Source organism: Trichosurus vulpecula, chromosome 2 (genome assembly GCF_011100635.1).
Source record: "Trichosurus vulpecula isolate mTriVul1 chromosome 2, mTriVul1.pri, whole genome shotgun sequence".
NCBI lineage: Eukaryota > Metazoa > Chordata > Mammalia > Diprotodontia > Phalangeridae > Trichosurus > Trichosurus vulpecula.
This window is the reverse complement of record NC_050574.1, coordinates 320,909,623-320,935,820: the sequence shown is the minus strand read 5'-3', so window position 1 is coordinate 320,935,820 and position 26,198 is coordinate 320,909,623. Positions and strand designations below refer to the sequence as shown.

At 35.0% G+C, this 26,198-nt stretch overlaps 1 protein-coding gene across 3 annotated transcripts in view; it reads right to left on the bottom strand.

Moving 5' to 3' along the window:
• Positions 1 to 26,198, bottom strand: part of PIK3CB (phosphatidylinositol-4,5-bisphosphate 3-kinase catalytic subunit beta) — a 117,694-nt gene that overhangs the window by 43,143 nt on the left and 48,353 nt on the right. For all 3 annotated transcript variants that reach the window (XM_036745631.1, XM_036745633.1, XM_036745632.1), the window contains 8 exons: positions 21,243 to 21,466; positions 19,069 to 19,248; positions 16,908 to 17,078; positions 14,714 to 14,791; positions 10,749 to 10,997; positions 9,820 to 9,916; positions 6,550 to 6,680; positions 5,988 to 6,038 (listed from right to left, as the gene is read on the bottom strand). In XM_036745631.1, the coding sequence (XP_036601526.1) occupies positions 5,988 to 6,038; positions 6,550 to 6,680; positions 9,820 to 9,916; positions 10,749 to 10,997; positions 14,714 to 14,791; positions 16,908 to 17,078; positions 19,069 to 19,248; positions 21,243 to 21,466 (1,181 nt within the window). The remainder of the gene's footprint in view (positions 1 to 5,987; positions 6,039 to 6,549; positions 6,681 to 9,819; positions 9,917 to 10,748; positions 10,998 to 14,713; positions 14,792 to 16,907; positions 17,079 to 19,068; positions 19,249 to 21,242; positions 21,467 to 26,198) is intronic.

Genomic DNA, 26,198 nt, shown 5'->3' with positions numbered 1-26,198 from the left:
CATATGATTTAACACCTCTGCATACTAGCCCAGTGGGAAGAACAAATACTACATGCACCTTACAAATTAACAGAGAAACTTTGGAAATGAGGAGGATTGATTAAAGGCAGACTTGAAACTAAAAACTCACAAAATCTATTGTTCTAAACACCAATGAACAATTGGAGTCTATGCACATACACAAATAACCCCCCTTCCCCCACCTACTAAGTTAATCTGAGTTGTCTAGATTTAGCTTGATTCCTCCATTTTTACTGTGGTATAAAGTCCTCATTAGTATGTATTATTCCTTATAAACTTTTCCTGAGATTTGAGTTAGTTGAGGATTTGCAAGGCCCATGGCCACACAGGTGTCAAATACACATCTGGAAAAAAGTGAAAAAGAGTGACAAAAAGTGAGCTGCCTAAGGAACTACGCCAAAGTTGGGCAGGAAAACAAGATGACAAAGGAGGCCTCAGCTTCAGTGCTTGCAAAAGTCGATAGTTTAAAAATTGTTATCCTCATTCGGCCTATGATAGAACTCACAGAGCATAAAATTAGGGATAGAAACCAAATATTTTAATTTTGCAAGGTAATTCACGATCGCTTTATCTTTCACGGATTTATCCAAAATAATAAAAATCTGCTTGCATTCCATGCATTCAACCTCCTGAGATAATAAATTCCTTAAGTTCTGTACCCCCAAATACTTGAATAAAACTTTCTGTTTACTTTTCCTAATTTTAAAAAGTTCTCATAGCTAATCAAGCTATAAACAAAAATTTTCAGTTGTTAGGTATACAGTTTGTGACTTACTGAACCTACTCTTCCTGCCTTTACTGTCCATACTTGACTTCCTGGTTACTATATTATGACCAGGTGGGAGGAGCAGGAGATCTTTATCCCTATATTGCAGTTGCTGCTCTGTGGGTTGGTTTTTGCTCCACTGCTTTGTGGTGCTGGTGGTGGGAGTGATTTTAGAATAGGGTTCTATGAAAGTAAACTAGGAAGTGGTTATGGGCTAAAAAATAAAAGACATTGATGTAATTTTTTAAAAAAATCATCCTAAGCAAAAGTTGCTTTCTAGTTCTTCCTAACATGATCACATACTCTGCCTAATTTTAGTCAGACATAATCTGGGTTGATTATTGTGCTGAATATGGCCTGGGGCATGAGAAAAAGATCAGAGATCTGAATTCAGAGCACCCTGGTAAATTCCTGGCCCCAGCTCCAAGGCTCCACATCATCACCTCCAGTTCACATACAAATTAGCAATGGTGTGACCTGGGGCAAGTCACTTCTACCTGCCCTTTGATCTCTGTTTCTTTAACTACTTTTCTTTAACTACAGAATTTGACTTTAAAAAATCTCAAATATCCCTATTCAGCTCTAAATTCCTTTTTTAAAAAATAGTTGACATTTATATTGTACTTTAAGGTTTTTTTGCAAAGTCTTTGACATTTGATGCCCACAACAACCTTGTGAAGTAGAAACTATCATCATCCTCATTTTACAAAGGAAAAAAACTGAAGCTCAGAAGTTAAAGATTTGCCTAGTGTCACATAGCTAGTAACTAGTAAGCTAGAATTTGAACACAGGTCTTTCAGTCACTCTAAATTATACCATCCTAAAGCACAATTACTTTGTACTTGATAGGAGTGAAACTCAGCTATCAATCGTCATAGGTGTTGAAAGATTTTCCTATATTTTGTCTTGTCATTTATCTTTCTGCACTCCCTCTTCTAGATTACTTATGTTAAATAAAACTAGTTCTTGTCTTTGCTAGAACTCTTTGATGAATCTCCCTACATCCTATCTCACAGGAAATATCTTTTCTTTCAGCCTCCACATATCAGGCTATAGAGTTTATGAATGGTTATAATTCTTTCTAAGAAAAAACCCTCAGGACCAGATGGATTTATAAGTGAATTCTACTAAACATTTAAAGAACAATTAATTGCAATATTACATAAACTATTTGAAAAAATAGGTAAAGAAAGAGTCCCGCTAAATTTCTTCTGTGACATAAATATGATTTTGATAACAGAGAAAAAAAACTATAGCCAAATTTCCCTAACAAATGTTGATGCAAAAATGTAAATGAAATACTAGCAAGGAGATTAAAGCAAAGATCATACACTATGATCAGGAGGGATTTATACTAGGAATACACGGCTGGTTCACTATCAGGAAAACTATAAGTACAATTGACCATATCAATAATAAAAACTACAAAAATCATTTATTTTATCATTAGATGCAGAAAAGCTTTTTACAAAATACAGCACCTGATTCTAACAAAAACACTAGAAAGAACAGGAATCAATGGAGCCTTTCTTCAAATGACTAGAAGTGTTTATCCAGAACCAAAGACAAGCATTATCTGTAATGGGAATAAACTAGAAGAAGCCTTCCCAATAAGTTCGGGGGAAAAGCAAGGATGTCAGTTATCATCACTAATATTCAATATTGTATTCGTTGTTGCTGTTCATTGTGTCTCACTCTTAATGACCCCCCTGGACTAAAGTACATCAGGCCCTTCCTTCTATTCTCCATTATCTTTTGAAGTCTGTCCAAGTTCATGTTTGTTGCTTCCATGACACTATTTATCCATCACAAGGTCTGCTGTCCCTTTCTCCTTCTGCCTTCCATCTTTCCCAACATCAGGGTCTTTTCCAATGAGTCCTGTCTTCTCATTATGTGGTTGAAGTACTTGAGCTTCAGTTTCAGTATTTATCCTTCCAGGGAATAGTCTGAACTAATTTCTTTAAGTATTTACTGATTTGACTGCCTTCTTGACCAAGGGATTCTTCAAAGTCTTCTCTAGCACCACAATTCAAAAGCATTGATTCTGCAGCACTTAAGTTTTCCTTACAGTCCAACTCTCATGGCCAAACAGTGCTACTGGAAAAACCACAGCTTTGACTACAGACCTTTCTCAACAAGGTGATGTCTCTGCTTTTTAGTATGCTGTCCAGATTTGCCACACCTTTCCTTCCAAGGAGCAAGTGCTGTTTTAATTTCATAGCTGTAGTTGGCATCTACAGTGATTTTTGGAACTCAAGAATATAAAATCTGACACTGCTTCCATTTCTTGTCCTATTTGTCAGGAAGTGATGAGACCAGTTGCCAAAATCTTAGTTTTTGACTTTTTTTTTATGTTAAGCTTCAAGCCAGCTTTTACACTTTCTTCTTTTACCCTTAACAAGACACCTTTTATTTCCTCTTCACTGAATATCTGAGATTGTTGACATTTCTCCCAGTAACCTTTATTCTGGTTTTTGATTCATCCAGCCTGACATTTCCCATGATGTACTCTGTATATAAATTAAATAAAGGGACAATATATAGCTTTGTCATACTCCTTTTCCAATCTTGAATCAATCAACTGTTCCATGTTCAGTTCTAACTGTCGGCTTCTTGACCTACATATAGGTTGCTCTGGAGATGATCTGGTGCTCCCATCTCTTTGAGGACTTACTGCATTTTGCTATGAACCACAGAGTCAAAAACTTTAGTGTAGTCAATGAAGCAGACATAGATGTTTAGCTATCTATCATCTATTCTCCCTTGTTTTCTCCATAATTCAGCAAGTATTGGCAATTTGGTCTCTAGTTCCTCAGCCTCTTCAAACACCAGCCTGCTCTTCCAGTAATTTTTGGTTCACACCTTTGAAGCCTACCTTGCAGAATTTTAAGTATAACTTTGTCGGCGAAATGAGTGCGATTGTTCAATAATGTGAACATTCTTTGGCATTGCCCTTCTTTAGGACTGGGACATAAAATGACCCTTTCTAATCCAGTGGTCACTGCTGAGTCTTCCAGATTTGGTGGCATACAGAGGGTAGCACTTTTAGCAGCAGCATCTTTCAGGATTTTAAATAGCTCACTGGGAATTCTATTACTTCCACTAGCCTTATTGTTAGCAATGCTTCCTAAGGCCCACATGACTTCATTCCCCAGGTCTGACTGTAGATCATCTTGTATAGTTCTTCTGTGTATTCCTGCCAACTCTTCTTAATCTCTTCTGCTTCTGCTAAGTCCCTAACATTTTTTACTTTTATCATGCTCACTTTGGCATAAAATCTTCTCTTGATAGCTCTAATTTTCTTGAAGAGATCTCTTGTCCTTCCCATTCTATTTTTTTTCTTCAATTTCTTTGCATTGCTCATTTAAGAATATCTTATCTCTCCTTCCTCATCTCTGGGATTCCACATTCAGTTGGGTATATCCTTCCCTTTTGCCTTCCTTCTTTCCTAAGCTATTTAAGCCCCATCAGACAGCCATTTTCCTTTTTTGTTCTTCTTTTTCTTTGGAATGTTTTTTGTTGCTGTCTCTTATACAATGTTGTAAACCTCTTTCCATAGTACTTCAGACACACTAGCCAATCTAATCCTTTAAATCTATTTATCACTTCCACTTCATATTCATAAAGGATGTTATTTAGGTCATACTGATATAGTCTGATGGTTTTTCCTAGTTCATTCAATGTAAGTCTGAATTTTGCAAGAAGAAGCTCATGATCAGCTCCAGGCCTTATTTTAACTGACTGTATGGAACTTTGCCACCTTTGGCTGCAAAGGATATACAATCAGTCTGATGTCGATTTTGACCTTTTGGTGATGTCCATGTGTAGAGTTGCCTTTTGGGTTGTTGAAAAAGTTTTTGCTATGACTAAAGAGTTATCTTGACAGTCTCTGCTCTGGTTCATTTTGTACTCCAAGGCCAAGCTTGAATGTTATTCCAATTATCTTTTGATTTCATACTTTAGCATTTCAATCCCCTATGTTAAATCTGACATCTTTTACTGGTGTTATTTCTAGAAGATGGTGTGTAGGTCTTCAGAGAACTGAGCAACTTTGGCCTCTTCAGCATCAGTAGTTGGAGCATAGACTTAAATTACTGTGATGCTGAATGGCCTTGGATTCAAACAGGTATCATTGTGTCACTTTTGAGATTCTACCTCCATACTCTTTTTCTCAACCCTTTTATTGACTATGAGGGGTGCTCCATTTTTTTCTAAGGGATTAATCCCTACAATAGTATGCCCAGTGATCACCTGAATTAAATTCATCATTCCCATACATTAAAGTTCACTGACACCCAAAATGTTGATATTTAATCTTTCCATCTTCACTTTGACTACATGCAGCTTACTTTGGTTCATAGACCTTACCTTCTGGGTTTCTGTGCAATATAGATCTCTACAGCATTGGACTTTCTTTTCCTCATAAGATATGAGCTTGCTTTTAGCTTTTGCCCAGTTGCTTCATTCCTTCTGGAGCTACGTGTTGCTAGTATATCTCCTAGGAGTATATCTCCTCTCTCTCCCCTCCCCACAACTGCATATTTGTTTTTAGTTTTAGCTAGATAATTCTATGCCTATGTTTTTAGGATAAGTGAGCATTGTACTTTGTCAAAGTTTTTCTGCATCGATTGAGGTAATCGTGATTTTTTGGGTATTTTTCTTAACATGAGTAATTATTTTGACTATTTTCCTAATGTTGAACCATCTCTGTATCAATGGTATAAAGCCAACTTGGTCATAATGATTTTGGGGGGCTGAATTGCTGCAACTCCATTTGACAGGATTTTATTTAAAAATTTTAAATCAATATTCATTAATGATATTGGGTCTATGTTGCTTTATCCTTCCTTGTCTTAGGTACTGAACTATAGTTGCCAGGTTTGCATCAGTAAAGCACAGTTCAGAAGCTATCTCCTATACAGAGGTTTTCCTGATACTCCAGTTATTAGAGATTTATCCCTTTGTGAAATTACTTTGGCTTTGTTTATTTGTATACAGAGGGTATTTTCCCAGTAAAATATAATCTCCTAAAGAGCAAGGAATATTTAATTTTTTTAAATTTCCATCACATGCAATAGGAAATGACTTTATATAGCAGGACCTTAAGAAGTACTTATTGAATTGAACATGCTATATAGACACTGAATAATACTCAGAAGCACACTGACAAAAAGTTGCTATTTTTACCTTTGATACTTACTGATACATTACCACTGTCACTACTTGCAATCTCAGCTGCCTTTTCAATAATCTGTTTAAAAAAATACACACACATATGAAAACAAATTTAACTGAATAATTTATGAATCAAAAGGCTTAATTATACTGATTTTATGTAAAATTTAGTTATGAAAAAATTACAGGGCAAAAGAGTAATAAAATATTGGTTTCCTTCTATATATTCCCATGGCTTTTAATTCTTTAACATGGGAATTATTTAAAAGGCATTAAGGAACAATGGAAAACACATTGAGAACAGGGAGAATCCATGCTTCACCACTAACTACCTTTATGACCTCAGGCTTCTGGGGCTGAATTTCATGTGTAAATGAGCAATTTGATAGATCTATTTTAAAAAAATAACTTGACCATCATTATAGCTCTAAGGTGGCTATAACTGACTAGAATTTGGATCATTCAATTCTTTCCATTCTGCCATGTGGAGAATATGTCTTATTTCAAGGTATATAATGGCAATAATTTTAAAATGCTATTAATTCAGTGCAAGTCAATTATATGTATACTGAAAATAGTTGCCTTACCTTATCAAAGGGAGGGTAATAATAAGGCTGTTTTTTATTCTCGGGGAATTTAACATGTAAAGCTGTTGCATTTTCAGTATATGGATTTGTTTGAACAGTTCCCATTGGATTCAACATTTCTTCAAGTTCATCTATAACAAGAAAATATTTTTAAATTTTTTTTAAAAACTAAACACAAATCCCTATTGTTGTTGTGTTTGTCCTTCATTTTGTCTTTTCAGACAAGTAATACTACAGTTGTAGACCATTTCCTCACCATACTTTCTTCTACAATCTGGTTTTGATGCTTATGAAAGTCAATGACTTCTTTCTGTAAATCCAATGGATTTTCTTCATTGTCTTTGACTTCTCTTTTGTAACTGATACTGGTGACCATGCTTTTCTTTAAAATTTTGACAACTTTAAGCTTCAGTGACACTAAATTAAGATGGTTTTCTTTTAACATCTTTCCAACTATTTTGTTTTTGACCATTACTGCTGCAACTTCTTTTCCCCACTCACCTAGTTAAAATTCTTCCTATTAAGAAGACCAAAAGGTTTAGCAATTTATTCAAGGCTCCAATTGAAATAAATGACACAGAAAGGCTTAAACTTTGGGCTTCTCTGACTCCGGAGTGCTCATTTACCATAGGTTCTGTTCTCAACTCACTTGCAATTAGTGTCCAACAAAGAAATAAAAGGTGGGTAAATTTTCTCTCTCAAAAAGGGGCCCAGTTACATAAGTTATTTGTCAAGGATCAAGGAAGCACTGTCATACAAATATTTCGTTCACTGATCTTCTACTAAACGCTGACCAACTTAAAGCCAGGATGAATTTTAGAGTTTACATAGCCAAATCCCCTCAATTAACAAATGAGGAAGACTAATAGTCACAAAAAATCAAAAGTGAATGTTACAAGATTACAAAAAACAAGCACAGACCCAAAAAAGAGATAAGAAAATATCACTGCACTCTCCTTTGTAGGAGATGGCAGGTCTCCAAGTATGGAACATAAATATATTTTCAGACTTTTTGATAATATTGTTGGGTTTTATTGATTTTCTACATTTCTTTTTTTTCCTTTAAAAAACATTCTTCATCCTATAGTACAGCTCTCTGAGGAGAAAAGGGAGCAAACCAGAAGAAATTTAGGAGATGTAAAACCAAAAAATATCAATATGAAAATTTTAAATAGCTCATGGGAGTTTGATTACCTTATTTTTTAAGTAAAAATTTTTAATCTAAAAATATATTAAATAAGGCTGACACTGATTTGAAGATTTCTAGTACCATATTATGTCATATTTATTAGTTTGTACAATCCTAGCCAGTTCTTTGTAAGACATATGTGAGAGACCAATGGATTCTCTAGTCCAGGTTCAGAGGACAAAAGGGTCAATGTGAATACTAGGCAGAATCACAGATTCAGAGTTGGAAGGAATTACTGAAGTCAGGTAATACATTTCCCTCATTTTACAAATGAATTAAGGCCAATAAAAGATAAGTGACTGCCAAAGGTCATACGATTCAGTGCAAAGGACATACAGAATAGTGTACTGTAAGACAAGGTGTAGTAGTATGTGGCAAAGGTTAGATTTGCAACAATTCCTCTGACTCCAAAGTGTATGCACTTTCCACTCTACCTCAATATACAGGAAAAATCAAGGAAGTAAGAGAGCTCAGAAAGTATCACCTGACAACTGATTTTCCCGTAACTATTTCTGACTTGGTATTGGCTATTTGCATATAGGGGAATTCACAAGTACAGCTAAACAGCAAACATTTAAAGTTTAAAAAAATGAAACATAGCTCTCTCTCCCCAAGGCCCTATTATTGCTGATTTAGTCCTTCTATTCCATTAAAAATATCATGTTCTGAAAGTTATAATAAACTACATTCCATAATGAAACCATCAAAAATCTCATTCCTTCCCCTTTGTCCCCTCCACCCTACTCCAAGGCCAAATATCACAATGCACTTTTTTTTGGCAGATCTTTAATACATTTGCCATATAATAACTGCATCTTAATCTCTGCTAGACTGCAAGCTCCACAACAGCAGGGACTATGTGTTATCAAAAAGAGGGCTACTAGGTGGCACAGTAGGTAAGAGTCTGGAGTCAGGAAAACTCCATCTTCCTGAGTTCAAATCCAGCCTCAGACACTTACTAGCTGTGTGATTCTGGGTAAGTCACTTAACCCTGTTTGCCTCAGTTTTCTCATCTGGAAAAATAACTGGAAAAGGAAATGGGAAACCACGGCAGTTTCTTTGCCAAGAAAACCCAAAATGGGGCCACAAAGAGTCAGACACAACTGAAATGAATGAAGAATGACAAAACCTAGTATATAGCTATGCATCACTAAAACAGGTGCTGTTTTGTTATGAAGGTGAATTTAGTATGAGTGGGAATAATTACAAAACAAATATTTAATTCCAGAAGTATACATCAATATATTCATAAGAAAAGTTTGTATTATCTTGGTAATTCAGGATATACAAGGAACTTTCAAGTTAACAAAGTTGCTTAATGCTTCAAAAAAGAATGTAAAGTGAATATTTAAATTAGCATGTCCTAAACTTGTTTTCACACAATATGAACAGGGATTCTGTGAAAAAAAATATGAATGCCAGAAAAAGATTCTGCATAAAACATAAAATTATGTGTCAATATAATTAAATGTTATGTAACCTTGGCAACAGACCACAGATAATAAAATTTATTATCACCCCTACTTCCACACACAACCACTGAAAGGTAGGAAATAATGATAGCTGAGCCCTGCATTTGATGCTGCTTTTTTAGCTGGTTTTCTTTGTTCAAAACAGAGCATTCAATGGGAAGATGATTCTATCAAGAACTGATTGATATTAGAAAGTAAAGCCATCAAAAACAATTTTATATATGAATCAAGAATATTTAAAGCTGATCCCTCCACTCCAATGGAAACAGTCTTTATGGCCTCTACTTTATTCCAAAATTTCAACAAAACTGAAAGGAATATTCCACGCTCCAGGTCCCTAAAAAACATGTGTAGGGTCTCAATATATTTCAAGTCACAAAGTGATGTGGGGATAAATTAGAATGGTTTAGAGAAGAAATATAAACATAATAATAAACACATTTGATGTGGTATATAAACTGACATTTCCATTGACAGGGTATATAATAATGATCTTAAGTGCTGATTCATTTATTTCAACTGAATAAAGAATTTTATTTGTAAAACTAATAACAATGCAATAAAAGCAAAGTTATTCTAAAAGTCTCAAAATTAGAGCTCAGTTCTTACCAGGAAATGATGACCAGCTATGCAGTATAATGTCTCCAGTTTTCAGCTGTCCTTTAAAGTCAAACACCATAGTATTTACCCATGCTACTGGATAGTGCTATGGAAGAAAGGTATAACGCATTAAATATGCTAAAAATAAACCTGATACTTTAAAATACCACATCAGACCAAGTTGAAGAGGTTTTAATTTTTTTTTTTACTGACAGGTAGGAGGAAAAGTTGTACGACTTAACTGTAAGAAATTTTAAAATGTTTAATTCATTAGTATCTTCCCTTGGCAAATGTGTTAAATATGAACAATAAAAAGGAATACAATTGTCATCTTTTGGTAAAAGAAAATACACCATGATGCTGCTGCTGAGAAACTCTGGCTTCAAATTGCTGGTATCTTAGAAAATAAAATATGGTAATTATTTTAATTACATTTTCTATATTAAAATTTACAAAAACCAGGAGCAAAACAATTAAATGAAATTAGAAATAAAATGTCTGGCAAATGAGTTAAAAATTAGTAATGAGAATGAAAAGTAAAATAAAACCAATGAAGTTTTGATTCACTTATTCACAGTAAATTAAACTGGTGAATAACTAAGTTCTAAATGGTTTCGGTTTTCAGAATCTTGGTACCATGATGATGGTTTTCATTTTGGGAGGGTGAAGAGGTTGACCCCATGCCTCAAGGTAACTTTTAACACTGTCAGAGACTCTTTTAACTGTAAAACATTAAAAGCTTAAGGTCAACAAAAGCATGGCATATCTAGACTCTTTTTGAAAGTGAGATGGAGAAAAGATCTGGAATATAAATTGGGATGAATTTTCTTGGTCCTGAGCTCTACAATCATTCCCTTTTTGCCACTGTGTAACCTTCCTTCTAACTTCAACTAATATGAAATCTGGACTCTTTTTTAAAATTGAAGAAAATAAATTACCACTTTTCCAGCTTTCCTGATAGTCTGATATTTAGAAGGATTAATTGTTTTAGTTGACTTTTTTGTTTTCACTTTATCCACAGCATAAACTGCAAAGCATAACCGAGCCATTCTTGGTAAATCACAGATGTTAATATCAAATTCCAGTGGTTCGCTCCAAACATGGTCATTTCTCCCAGATATCTCTGAGCTTACAACTGGTTTACAAAGAAGTTCAGTTCCATGAAAAAGTCCAGCCCTGACATGAACCTGAAAGAGATACAGAAATGATGTCTAGTGCTAAAAGTATTGATTAGGAAAACACTAAGAATAAAAATTAATTCATGTTGAAATAAAATTTGGTTAGAGGTTAAGGAAGGACCACTCCCTCCCTTCCCCACCTCTGTTCTGAGAAAGAAAAAAAGATGGTACCAGATGGTAAGGGCAAGAGAGAAGAATAGTATTGGTGAAGTCAAATTGCCTTAGTAAAATGTAATAGACAGACTGAGATTTGAACCATAATATAAAAAGGGATTCATAAGCCTAGAACTCAAATGAAACAGGGTTGCCCTAAAAGTAACTGGAAGACAAACCTGTCAAAATTAGTTCGCAAGGAGTTTACAGTCTAATGGGCATACAAAATGAAAACAAGTATGTAGGAACAAGATATAATATGATAAACTAGAGGTAACTAACAGAAGGCATTAGCATTAAGGGGGATTGTGAAAAGCTTCTTGCACAAGGTGGGACTTTAGATAAAAGCTGAAGGAACCCAGAAGTAGAGATGAAGAGACAGAGTTCCAGGTATAGAGGTCAGTCAGTGAAAATGCCCAGTCAGAACATGAACTATTTAGTGCAGGAACAGCAGGGAAGTCAGTGTCACTGGACTGCAGGGTATGGAAGGGGAATGGGTATAAAAAGCTTAAGAAGAGAATTTTATATTTGATCCTAGAGGCAACAGAAGCCAGTGGAAATCACCTCCCAAGTATCTATCCTGAGTCCTCTTTTCTTTTCTACCTATGCTCTCTCACTTGGTGATCTCATTAGCTCCCATGGGTTAAATTATCATCTCTTTGGAGCCCCACCTTTATCTCTACCTTGAGATGGAGTTTTGCATTATTAACTGCATCCTGAACATTTTGAACTGGATGCTGCATTGGCATCTCAAACTCAACACGTCCAAAATAGAAGTCATTATTTTTTCCCCAAAATCCTCTCTTCTGAACTTCACTATCAGAGTCAAATGTATGACCATCCTTCTAGTCACTCAGCTTTACAACTTCATTGTCATTTTCTACTCCTTTTTCTTGATTACTCCGCATATTCAATCAGTAGCCAAATCTTGTAATGTCTTTCTCTAACACATCTCTTCCATTCTTTCCACTCACAAAGACACTATAACCTCATCTGGCCCCTCAAAACTCTTGCCTGGATTATTACAACAGCTTCCTAATTGGCCTTCCTGCCTCAATTCCCTTACCACTTGAATCTACCCTCAAAGAGCTGCCAAAGTAATTTTCTTAATGCACAGGAATGACCATTTCGCTCCTTATTAAAACTCTTTCCTATAATCTTAAAGATCAGATAATATTCTTCAAAATCTGACACATTCCTACCTTTCAATATTCTTACATTCAATTCCCCTCAACACAGTATTTTCCAGCCATATACTCCCTCCCTTTCAGTGTATGACATGCACTTGCTCCCAACTTCCAACTTTTATAATCCCTGGCTTCCTTTAAGTTCCATCTTCTCTAAGGTTATCATCTATGTTCTGATTTATCTATGTTGCCTCCCCCTTTAAAACAGAAGATCCTTGACGGTGGAAGTGGTTTAACTTTTCCTTTGTATTCTCTGAGTTTAAGATAGGATCATGACCATAGATTCAGAGTGGGAAGGGCCCCTAGAGGCCAGAGTCCAATCCCCTCATTTTACAGGTGAGAAAATTGAAGATTAGAGATGATAAGCAACTTGGCAAGGGCCACACAGCTAATGAGTATCTGAGGCAGGATCTGAACTCAGGTTTTCCTACCTCCAAGCCAAACACTCTATCCATTCTGCACCTTAACTGCCATAGTCCCTGGCTCATAATAAGCATTTAACAAATGTTTGTTGTTTGATTGATTGATACAAGGAAGGAGAATGAGACAGGGGAAAAACAGAATAAAGGATAGAGGTTGAAGAGAAACAGATTTAAGTTCACTTAAGGCAAAAATCTTATCAGAGCTCCCCCAAATCTGAAAGAGATGCTTTTGTAAGTAGTAGGATTGTTCTCATCTGGAAGTCTTCACGTGGAGGATGGATGACCAATTGTCAGGGATGCTGGAGAGGTAATATATAAAGGGGTAAGCCACTTCCAAAGCCAAGTCTCAGGGTACCTAAGCTGCTGAGGTGTTCTTTGTTTTCAAGGACTCAAAGAGGCAAAACTGAGTCACTCTACATTGTGAAGGGCATCTCTTGGGGGAGCCTCATCCCCTGCCACCTTGGGATGAACTTCCAGAATTGGCCTGAAAGTCAGTTTATTTCATCCCCCAGGGACTGGATTACTACCTTCATCCTTTAAAAGTCTGCGGTCCTCACTCTGAAACTCAATTATTCAATTCGAAGTTGTACAAGTTACTAAATTTTCACTCTTTTCACTAGCAATCCCATTAGTGGAAATATTTTTCGAAGAGGTGATTGTCAACGGGAAAGGACCACCATGTGAAAAATTATTCATAAAAGCAATATTTGTGATAAAAAGCCATAAATAAAACATATGCCCAGTGATTACAAGAATGGCTACAGAATATTGCTACCGCATAACAAATGACGAACGTGATTCAGATAAACATAAGACTAGTCTGCAGTGAAGTAAAAAAGGCACATCCAGCTAAATAACATATACAGTAACTATGACAATGCTAAAGGGGAAAAAATTATGCCAAATACAAAAAGATATCATTGTTACCACACTAGCAAGGTTAAAGTGCACATTTTGCTTTCTGTTATCAAATGATAAACTGAAAATAAAAAAAATAAAATCTGGAAAGTGAAATGGTTAATTAGTCACAATCATGTTATTAGGTTCTTTCAATTAATGGTTTTTAGTGAATATACCCTGCGGTAAGTAGGAGAATAATTTGGCTATTTCTTGGAAGGTTGCTGTGTGTATTTATGTATGTATGTATGTATGTATGTGTGTGTGTGTGTGTATAAACTAAAAGAAATTTTGTTACTTTTGAAAAGGAAGTATCACTCAAGGGACATTCAGCATATGTATTAATGGAATCAAAATTTTGGTTTAGAATATGGGGGAAATCCATGGCATTTTAACTGCCACAAGACCTTTATATCATGGAACAAAGTCAAGAACTGGCTCTTTTTGGCAAGTGCTTCTAAGTATATGTTCACTCCAGAAATATCATGGACTAATTAAATGGCTTTCTTGTATTACAGTATTATTCAATTATCTGCCAAACAAAAAAAGGGAAAATGCATACTTAATACTTTCAGAGATAAAATGCCTTGTAAGGTTTTTATGAAATTGTGTAGAATTGCACAATAAATTCCCATGTGTTAACAGCTTGTGGTCTATAATGCAGTCATCTTTTTTCTTCCAGGAAATGGTACTACATTTTCTGTGTTCAGCATGTTTAAAAAAAAAAAATGGTATGAACAGAGGTCGTAAGGGTGGGTGGGTAATAAGAGTTTAGCTTGCTTCATATGAGCATATGATCCAGTTTCTTGGTCTTTAATGTTTATATAATATGATCCTCAGTGAAATTAATCTTTATAAAATGGAAAAGTGTTAAGTCTATTCAAGGATTAAATCTAATTTTACCCAATCTTTGAAAAAATTAATGTTTTTAAAGAAAACATTTTACTTTTAGTACCACTTAACTGCATATAAGTTGAGCAAATACTAAACACAAATGCTAAATAAGTTATTTAAAATGGCCCATTAAGTGACAGACAGGTCAATTCCAATGTTAGATAATACTTACTTTGACAGTTTCTTCTGTGTTCAGTTTAGTCCCCTTAACCAATATAACTTGGAAAGTCTGGGTATTCTCCCAAACATTCTAAAAAAGAAGAAAATTAGGCTAGTGACTGTTTTATCAAATTGAAAAGATTTTGTACAAAGCAAATCAATGCAAGGAGGGTAAGAAGGAAAGTAAGCTGACAATTTGGAAAAAGACAAAAACAAAAATTCCATCAAATATCTGAAAAAGTTTTGAGGTACAAGATATAGTAAACTACCAAAAATATGTAAAAACCAAGAGCTACTGGATAAGTATTTAAAGGATATGAATAAACAGTTCTGAAAACAAGAATTATAAACATTTAACAACCACATGAAAGTTAGCTGCAAATCACTAATAAGAGAAATGAAATCAAAAAGGCTCTTATTATCAAACACCGGTCAAGTTGGTAGAAAGGACAAAACATGGCCAGTCAATATTGCAGGGCTGTGGAAAGAAGGGCATACTCACACCTATTGGATGGAACTGTGAATTATTAGTCCAAATATTTTGAAAAACAATGTAGGAATTGTAACAACAACAACAACAACGACGATGACGACGACATCTATAGCCTCTGAGTAAGATCTCTCTTGTAGGTACATATATTTCAAGGAGGTGAAAGACAGAAAGAGCAGTCTGATTATTCATAGCATCACTACTGAAATATCGGAGAATTAGAAAGTAGGTGCCCACGGACTGGGAATGAGTATACAATATAATGAGGCATCAGTGCTATAAACAACAAATATGTGAAATACAGAAAGCTTTCAGAAGAATTATGAACTGATACGAAGAAAAATAAATGGAACTAGGAAAAGGACTTACATAATTTTTACAATGAAAAGTGCAAAAACAAACAACAAAAAGAGAAATCAACTCTGTAATTATGACCAGGCTTGGTCCTAGTGATTGAGAAAATCTACCTCTCTGTTTACTTTGAAGCAGGGTGGCAAAAAGCTATTTATGTGGAACATTTCTTACACTCTTAGACCATACTGTTGTGTTGATTAGTTTTGCTGAATTTCTTTTTTTTCTCCTATCTTTTTATTATTATTATTATTATTATTCTAGGGTGTGACTTTCTGGGTAGAAGAGAAGGGAGGGCTATATTCAGAAATGAAGGGGATATAAAAACAAAAGATAACAATTTTTAAATGGTGCCAGCCTTTTTAAAGTGACAAAATATTGTGCGTCGAATATGGAAAATTCTTATCAGATAATGAATATTGATAAGAATATTCAATATGAATTTTATTGATATTTAAGGAAAATATAGCAACATATAAATATACACACACACACAACGTGTGTGTGTGTGTGTGTGTGTGTGTGTGTGTGTGTGTGTGTGTGTAAGTGTAAAAGCACTTATGAAATGTCCAGGTTGGAGAGCTGGGAAGGAAGAGAAGACCAACCCATTACTCCAAGGAGAATGAGACATGATATGAGATAAAGTAATACCACCTTATTGGCAGTTTTTCATACTAGTAGTTGGAATTTAGAACAAGGATCCTGAAACTTCTGTGTGCTTAAAATATAGAATGTATAAACATTTGCTTAAAGAAAGAAGCCAGTACGACTGAACAGTATCTCCTTTTGTTCTTAAAAGTAATACAAATGTAATTTACGTAAGAAATTCTAAAAACATGATAATCATTAGCACGATTGATATATTTAAAAGAGACATATTTCATAGCCACAGGTAGGTTAAAAAATATTTCAAAGAAGCCCACCACTTTTAGGCCAAAAGCTGAAAACACCAGCACTATAAACATCTTAGCAAGTAAGATGTCAACTGTTGAGACTCGTACTAAGGATTCAATGTAACTCTTCAATCAGTTGACTTGGACTCCATTTTGTCAAACTTAATCTTAGACTCTCTGACGTAACTATTTTTCCTTTAAAAAATGTAAACATAGAACCAAACACAACAGTAAAATCATAGACATGGAAGTAAACCTTAACTGAAATGCAGCTTTAACAGTTTAAAATGATAAGAGGAAAATTAAAATAACAGCATAAATCTTTTTTAAAAGGTAAGAATTTAGAAAGAAAAGATTAATAAATGACAGTCTTTTGATTCTTGGTGTGGTAAGAGGAGAAATGGAGAAGGAAAATTCCAAGAAGTGAAGTGCATAAGCTGAAAGATCACCTAAAAATGAAGAGTTAAACTCACAGAAATTAAGCGTGTTTTTTTTGGTGGCAGTGGAAGAGGAAGGTTGGATGAATTTCGATTTATGGCAGCTTCTATGGCAATCATTTCCTGTTCACACATCTTCTTGATATTGCAGCATTCAACAAGAGTGAGTTTGGGAAGAGTTCTATTCATGACACAGTTCCGGATATACTGAAATAGCAGAGAAGACAATTTTTACAAAGTGAAAATTTGTACTATTCTTTCAACACAGCGCTTCCACAAAAATTTTAAATCAAGAATGAGATTAAGTTAGTCAGATAATTGGAATCTGAAATTTGAATTAATATAGAGTACTGGAAAAAAAATCTAATTGAGATTGATTATATTTACACAAGTACAACATATTGAAAAATTTTAATGACCTCTTCCTTTGAATATCAATTGAAATTTAAAATGATTCAATCATATTAATAAGACAAAATAATATGCAAGAAATGGCAAGAATACATTTACAACATGGAATTGGTTAAAGATTAAAGAAAACTCTTTACTTTTGCTGAATTTGTTTTCTCATTTGTCATACACTGAGTTGATTTCTATTGTTTCTGATTCTTCTTCAGCTATTCTACTAATACATCTCTCTATTTTTTAACCAAAATCTAATGATTTTGATAACTGTTGAATCATAGCTAAAATCTGAGGTCTGGAAATGCTATTTTGCCCTTCTTTCCCCTACTGTTTTTTCATTATTTGCCTTGACATTCTAGACCTTTTATTTCTCCAAAGAGATATTATTACTATTTTATTGAGTTCTGTCTTCACTTTGATAATTAGAAAATTATTTAGGAAAGAACTCCCTACTTCATAAAATCTGCTTGAAAAAATGGAAAGCATTCTGACAAAAGTTAGACTAGAAGCAGGAACACTAAATGATAGGTTGCTTGATTGTTGTTATTCACTCTTAAAGGAATTATTTTGGTTTTTCTTGGCTGACTGTATTGTACTACGAATGTAAAAGTGAAACTTTTAATGAGAGAATCAGAGATGACTGAAATGCAGTAACCAGACTATAACCTCCCAGAGACCAAAACTAAGACTAACATTTTGTGTCCCCTGTTGCATTAAGTCTGCTGCCTTACACAAAGTCCAAAGAATGGGCAAGAATATCAGAAAGATTAACAAAGGGTACTGAAGAGGAACATACTGAAACAAAAATGCCAACATAATTGTATCCCTTTAGATTAAAATCTCATAAGCAGAAGTTGCACTATGTTAATAAGAATAAATGTTGATCAGAAAATCTACATTGTGCATGATATATATGCACACTCTAACAAAATGGTATAAAGAGATCGTATTACTTTTTCAACTCATTAGCATTAGAAAAATATGGAAAAATGGAACTATTTTTTTAAAATAATATTTTATAGTATTCTGGGCCTTGTATTTTCAAAATTTAAGAACTCAGATCAATGTAAAGACCAACTACAACTCTGTAGGACTAATGAAGACTCGTGATATCCAGTTATTAAGAAAGAAATGATAAGATGCAAGATATGTGGACTAAGACATACATTTTTGGACCAGTCCAATGTAGTAATTTATTTTGTTCAACTATAAATATTTGCTGCAAGAGATTTGTTTTTCTTTTTTTCTACTTTTCTACAAATGTTGGTAGTAAGAATAGAGTAAAAGGTGAAGAAGGGAAGGGAAAAGAAGGGAGAGAAGAAAAAGGGGTAATTAAAGCATCTCTTTTTTAAAGACATGCACAAAAGACAACAGAAAGAAGGAGAAAGAATTACAGAGAAGTAGTACATACTTGAAAGTTACATATTGGGATCTGTTGTATATTTAAAAGGAAAGGGGCAACTAAGTGGTGAAGTGGATAGAGCAACAGCCCTGGAATCAGGAGAACCCGAGTTCAAGTCTGACCTCTGAAACTTACCAGCTGTGTGACCCTGGGCAGTCATTTAATCCTGACTGTCTTTAAAAAAAAACAAACAAACCCGACAACAACAACAACAAACAACAAAACAGAAGCACATAAGAGTCCTGTAGTTTCATATAAAATACTCTTAGTATGTTCTACAATGTATATACAAATGCTCATTTCATTTGCTATTTATTAAGTATGTATTTATAAAAATAATAAATTTTAAATGTTTAATTATTTGATTTTAAATTATAACAATTTACATACCTGGAACTGAATTAATGGGTGATCACCAAACACATATTCTAGTCTCCCACTGACTTGTAGCACATAGTCATAGGGATCAACTTCATCTTCCTTTCCATGGATAGTCAACCGTTTTCGGATTGCCAACTCATTTAGCTTGACAGGATTCATATTAGGAGATACTTGGAAACTAAATACATCCTTTTAAAAAGAGAAAGCAAGTTATTAAATAATAAAATACCGCACTTATATTGAAATTTTTTTGACCACAATACCATTCAAAATTAAGTACCCTGAGATTCCAATTATTTTGATGCATTAAGCTGCCACAAAAGAATGTCAGAGAATAACCATTATTTGCTTCTCTGCTTTCAGTAGAAAACTATCAATCAACTTCAATATAACACTTCCCAACTAGAGTTAAAAACAATAATGACTTCCAATTCATGGTGAATTTATAACTGCATAGTGTCCAGATCTAGGGAGGCAACAGTCCCATTATACACTAATATTTTCAGTTCTAGGAACAACATTATAAGTAGAACAAAAATCAGGAGCCAAGGAGTGGAGATCTGGAAATCATGTCAAACAAAGGACAGGTGACAGAGCTGTAAATGTTTACATTAGAGAAGGCTATCTTTAAATACATGATGGGCTATATGTGATAGAATAGACAGATATAAGCTACAAAAGCCAGAACAGGAACTATGCAGTATAAATTTCATTAATCTCATTATCATAAAAAGCAATTTGCTAACAATTAGAATTGTCCAACACTGTATGGTGAAGTTGAAAATTCCTTATAACTAAACACATTTAAGCAAGGCCTAGATGACCATATATAAAGAATACTGTATAGGTATCTCTTATAATATATTAAGAAGTTGAATCAGATTGATCCTAAGGCTCCTAATCCAATTAAGACTAGGTGAAAAAAAGAAATTTTTATAACGCTATTCAACCAGGAAGACAAATTAGTTTAAAAATAAGGTGTGTAAAATACCTCTTTTAATAGCTGTATAGGAGAGTAGGTTTCATCTGTATCTTTTTAGAACAAAGAAATCAAAGACTCAAACACTTCCCCCTTATGTTTCTATATGCTTTCCATCAAAATTTCCTCCTGTTCAGTATAAATTAAAAAATGATAGAAATTGGAGAATAGCTGAAAAGGTTAATACTTAAGCACAAGTCCATTTGATGAATGAGGGAAGGTAAGGAGAAGAAATGGAGCAAATTACAATTTAAAAGTCAATTTTTACGCTCCAAAAACTAAAGGTCAAAAGACTTGTTTTCTTTCTGGTCTAAGCATTACCACAACTGGTTTTACTTTTACTTCAGCAATACGGCCACTGGTTTATTGTAAAACAGGAACTGCTGAAGTTGTTTTTCTACCATCAGAGAACTTGAAAATCATTTCTCAAAGTCCCATTTCAAATTTTCTCAACTATGGTATGGACTGGAGCAGGGGGGGTTGAGTGGGGGAGAGTAAGATTATTCAATTAGGCTGCCATTAAATTAATACCACAAGAAAAGGGGTTAAATTTGCTTTGACTAGTTACTCTCCTCTCTCCCAATTTTTTTATTTGCATTTATGAATTTTTATTATCCAATTTTCAACGTAAAGACTGTTTCTACATTTATAATGCAAGTAATTCTTGAAAATGCATTATAAAGCAAATTTTCATGAAGCAGATTGAGCATATGTGTAGTTCTTTTGCACTTATGTGCCTGGGCTTGTCTAGCATCACTGGTTGAGACCATCTGACAGGAAATAATGAATTTTAAGAATTAAGCACCGTGGAATAAATAAAATGGCAAAGTTTAGTCTCGTGAAGTGGGGAGGGAGTGGAGAATGCTGCTAGACTCTGCTTTATCTTCTACACTTTTCTGTGTATTATGTTCCCTCCTTTGTTCAAAAACAATAGGAATACCCCAGGCAAATGTCTGTAGAAAAAATATGGATCTTAATGGGAAAATCTATTCAATAATAGTAATTAAATCACAGCCTACAAGTAGCCCAGTTTACAAATGGTCTTGAATTATATTTTCTTCATTTCTAAGTCATTAGGGAACATAACATTCATTTGACTTCAATGCTGAGAACTCAACGCATGGGCTATCAGCCACTTACAAGGCTGATACTGGAATCCCAAGGGAAAATGTTAAAAAATTGCATTATAATCATATGAACACACCTGGCAATTTTCAAAATGGACAGCTACCACAAGATTTCCACCATAAAGTTTATCCTCCAAGTTTTCAGGAATGGAAGGTTCTTGTTCTGGTGGGTAAGTGTGCTTTAACCAATCCATCCAAGACAATCCCACAAGCGACTGGATCTTTTCTTCACTGAACTGGCGCATTTTACTTCGGAACTCATTCACCTCGGGATCTTCCAGGGCATCAAACTCATGGAGACCTAAAAGAATTCAAAATAGGATGATCACGTAACTAGCCAATGAAGTAAAAAGAATTATATTGTACAAGAGGAAGATAAATACATGCATGAAAGTTAATATGGATGTATGATAATCTTATCTCAAAGAAGTATATATAAAACCAGGGAGAAAAACAAGCATCTATCTTGACAGGTATCAAGAGCAAATTATTAAAAATGTTAAACTTCCCATGGCTAAAAGATTTAAACTTTAGTAAAGAACAGATTTGTATAACCAAACACTAAGGATCTACAACACGAAAAACAAATTCTTCGGAAGAAACATTATTTCAATACCTATTTCTAGATAATGAGATGTTAATATTTATTGTAAACTGAGGACCTCTACCTAAATACTTTACAAACTTTAGTCATCAATGTGGAAGTTTCTATCAATAATGTGTTAGGCCCTTAAAATGTTTCAAATAATTTGTACATAAATTGGAGTTTCAAACAGCAGCAGTCATGCTTAAGTACACAATTGAGTAAAATATTCTACTTTCCTGTATTTAATTAGGAACCACTCCTGCTTCAAAGTACACTAAAGCTTCTTTTAGATCTGTGATTATTCTAATGAATCAGTTCAGGAAATAATAAATATGATTAATTGAATATTAAAATTTGAATTTGGATAGTGAAACAAAATTTGACTGTGAGGAGGTCCTCTATATTAACATAAGAAGTTCGATTGAAAGAATATCAGAAGTTTGTGTTCTTCTTTCTACATCATTGCCCAAATAACCATCAGCCTTAGAATGGGATAAAACACTAGAATCTGTGCCTCAGTCTCTGAGCCTGTGCATCTAAGGTATTTGAAAGCAGGGCTGTGTTTCATTCATTCTATTTTTATTCTCAGTGCCTAGCACACAGTATATATTTAATAAATACTTTATTAATAACTGACTGAAATAAGATCATGAAATTTAGAGGTGGAAAGAAGGTCTGAGAATAGTTAGTCTGATCCAATCATCTGAGAGCTTAAAAGCGGAGGCCCACTGAAGGGAAGTAAAATACTTAGGAATTTGTTGATAATTTTGTTGATAGCCCCACCAAGTCCTTTGGGTAGCTTAAAGAGGGGTTACTCTTCACATAAGAAGACTCACCAAAAGAGACTTTTTATACTACCAATACAATCAGAAAACTTGTGAGAAGAGAGATCACTGAACTACATGCTGAGTGATTTCATTCATTAATATAATACATTTCTTACACACCTACTAGCAAGAGTTGAGTGGAATTATTTTGTAGATTAAACATAGTGCTGTTTTAAAAACCTGTCAAAAAGAACATTTTCTAGGTTAAAAAAATTACCAGGAAGTATTTCTTCACTAAAATTAATATCTATAAGTACACATTTCTTAACAACTCTGTAACAGGTAGCACAATCAAAGCATAAGCAGAGAAAATCAAGGACTTGTTTAACCAAAAAAAAAATGAAAAAAGCTTTTTGCAAAGATTTCTGAAAATGCTTTGATCAAGACTCTCATAGTATCTCTGCTGGAATGTACAGAGGTATAGATATTACCCCATCATAAAGAAAAGCCAGAAACCAAATGATGGACTTAAAATTACACTGAGCATCAAAAAAATGAAATGATCAGGCACATCAACTTTCAGGAAAGCGTATTTTAGAGCAGTTAGTTCAGTTGTATCAGGAAAAGTTTCATGGTCTTCGTCTAGGCAGAGGCAACAAGCTTGCTCCTAAGTCTGAACAGAAGTTACAGTCTCACCAATTGTTTATTGTTTTACCAGGAAGAATGACCTCATCAGTCCCTAGTTGTGTTTATCTCATTACATAATCTGCAACTCTAACTCCTGACTTATTAAGTATTTTTTGAATGAAATTCCATTCTAAAGTTTACTAGAATTGTTTCTAAAATAGTTAATTTCTAAATATGCTTATCATAACTTATCCATAAATTGTTTCCTAAATATACTTAACACAATATGACTACAAGAAATAAAGGGTCATTAGGAGATTGGGGGCGGGGGGGGGGGGAGGTTTAAATTTCAGTTCTCAACGGTATTAAAAGACAATTATGAAATTATATTTGTAACTCTTAGGCCAGAGGCTTAGACTTAAGGCTAAACAGTACATGCATTAAAAAAGCTCAAGTTTAATTTTTATATGCTTTTATATTCATGTGCCTGAGGCTATATCAATTGTTGAGACTATCAGGAGAACATGATGCATCAACAGAAAGCTCTGAAAAGGACGAAGATCCTATAGAATCCTTTTAGCTGAGGTCTTAAAGTGGATTGGCCAATCTTCCAAATTCTCCATCATATCTGCTTACTCATTGGCTAGCTTTTCCCAACACCCACAATAGGTCTTTAGGCTACCATCTTTTTACAGTGATTCCAAAATTCAAAATGATTCTAAAATTCAACTAAGAAGCATGTAATTTGCAAGGAAAATCCAATGTGAAATGAACACAATATCCAATAGTCAAATATAAATCAGTTTTTTCATGATGCTGTCTAAGATAGAAAACACAGGTCTTCACTACCATGAATAGACAAAGAGTGACTATGTATTTCCACTAAGGCATATAAAATGGATGAGACAGATTCAAATTAACATAGAAACTTGAGAAAACTTACATAAATTGATTCATAAGGAATTAAGCAGAACCAGAAGTACAATGTACATAGTAACTTCAGTAATGTGAGTGAAAACAACACTAAGAAGTAATACAATTCTGACTAACTGTAATGGCTAATCTCAGTCCTGCAGAGTAATGAAAGAAACCTCCATTTTTTAGTAGAGAGGTAAGAGAATACAGAGATAGAATATGGTATACAGTGGCATACTTGGTCGCTGTGACACTTTTGCTTAACTACTTATGTCACAGGAAAGAATTCAATGTTGGGAGGGAGGTTAAGGGGAAATAAACAGGTTATACGAAAAATAAGACATCGATAAAACTTAAAAATAAAATGGCTTGGGGGGGCGGAGCCAAGATGGCGGCTGGTAAGCAGGGACTACTGTGAGCTCCGTACGGAGTCCCTCCAAAAACCTATAAAAAATGGTTCTGAATCAATTCTAGAACGGCAGAACCCACAAAACAGCAGAGGGAAGCAGGGCTCCAGCCCAGGACAGCCCGGATGGTCTCTGGGTGAGGTCTATCCCACATGGAGTTGGGAGCTGGGAGCTGGGAATGGAGTGGAGCAGAGCCCAGCCTGAGTGGCGTGGACCATCCAGGACAGAAGCTGGGCGGAGGGGGCCCTAGCGCCCTGATTCAGTGAGCTGCTGCAGTTACCAGACCCCTCGACCCACAAACACTGAAGACTGCGGAGAAGGTTAGTGGGAAAAGCTGCAGGAGTGGAAGGAGTAGCGGTTGGGCTTCCAGCCCCAGGGGCAGCGGAGGTGGGGCAGCTACAGCTGCAGTTGCTTTGGCCCCAGGCCCACCTGGCGGGAGGAATTAAGTGGCGGATCAGAGCAGGAGTGCACAGCCTGCTGAAGATCTAAGCCCAGCCCAGGCTGGGGGTTCTTGGGGAAGGAGTAGTGTGGGTCTGACAGAGCTGGCACCTCCCACCCAAACGTGGAACATAGAACTCGTTAGTCCACAAGCAGTCATACCTCACTGAAAAACTCAAGGGTCAAGTTAGTTGGTTGGGAATATGGCCAGGCAGCGAAAGCACACCCAGATTCAGTCTCAGACTTTGGATTCTTTCTTTGGTGACAAAGAAGACCAAAACATACAGCCTAAAGAAGACAACAAAGTCATAGAGCCTACAACAAAAGCCTCCAAGAAAAACATGAACTGGTCCCAGGCCATGGAAGAGCTCAAAAAGCAGTGGAAAAGCAAGTTAGAGAAGTAGAGGAAAAATTGGGAAGAGAAATGAGAAGGATGCGAGAAAACCATGAAAAACAAGTCAATGACTTGCTAAAGGAGACCCAAAAAAATACTGAAAAATACACTGAAGAAAACAACACCTTAAAAAACAGACTAACTCAAATGGCAAAAGAGCTCCAAAAAGCCAATGAGGAGAAGAATGCCTTGAAAGGCAGAATTAGCCAAATGGAAAAGGAGGTCCAAAAGACCACTGAAGAAAATACAACTTTAAAAATGAGATTAGAGCAAGTGGAAGCTAGTGACTTTATGAGAAATCAGGATATTATAAAACAGAACCAAAGGAATGAAAAAATGGAAGACAATGTGAAATATCTCATTGGAAAAACCACTGACCTGGAGAGCATATCCAGGAGAGATAATTTAAAAATTATTGGACTACCTGAAAGCCATGATCAAAAAAAGAGCCTAGATACCATCTTTCAAGAAATCATCAAGGAGAACTGCCCTGATATTCTAGAGCCACAGGGCAAAATAGAAATTGAAAGAATCCATCGATCACCTCCTCAAATAGATCCAAAAAGAAATCTCCTAGGAATATTGTTGCCAAATTCCAGAGCTCCCAGATCAAGGAGAAAATACTACAAGCAGCCAGAAAGAAACAATTTGAGTATTGTGGAAACCCAATCAGAATAACCCAAGATCTGGCAGCTTCTACATTAAGAGATCGAAGGGCTTGGAATGCGATATTCCGGAGGTCAATGGAGCTAGGATTAAAACCTAGAATCACCTACCCAGCAAAACTGAGTATCATGCTCCAAGGCAAAATATGGACTTTCAATAAAATAGAGGACTTTCAAGCTTTCTCAGTGAAAAGACCAGAACTGAATAGAAAATCTGACTTTCAAACACAAGAA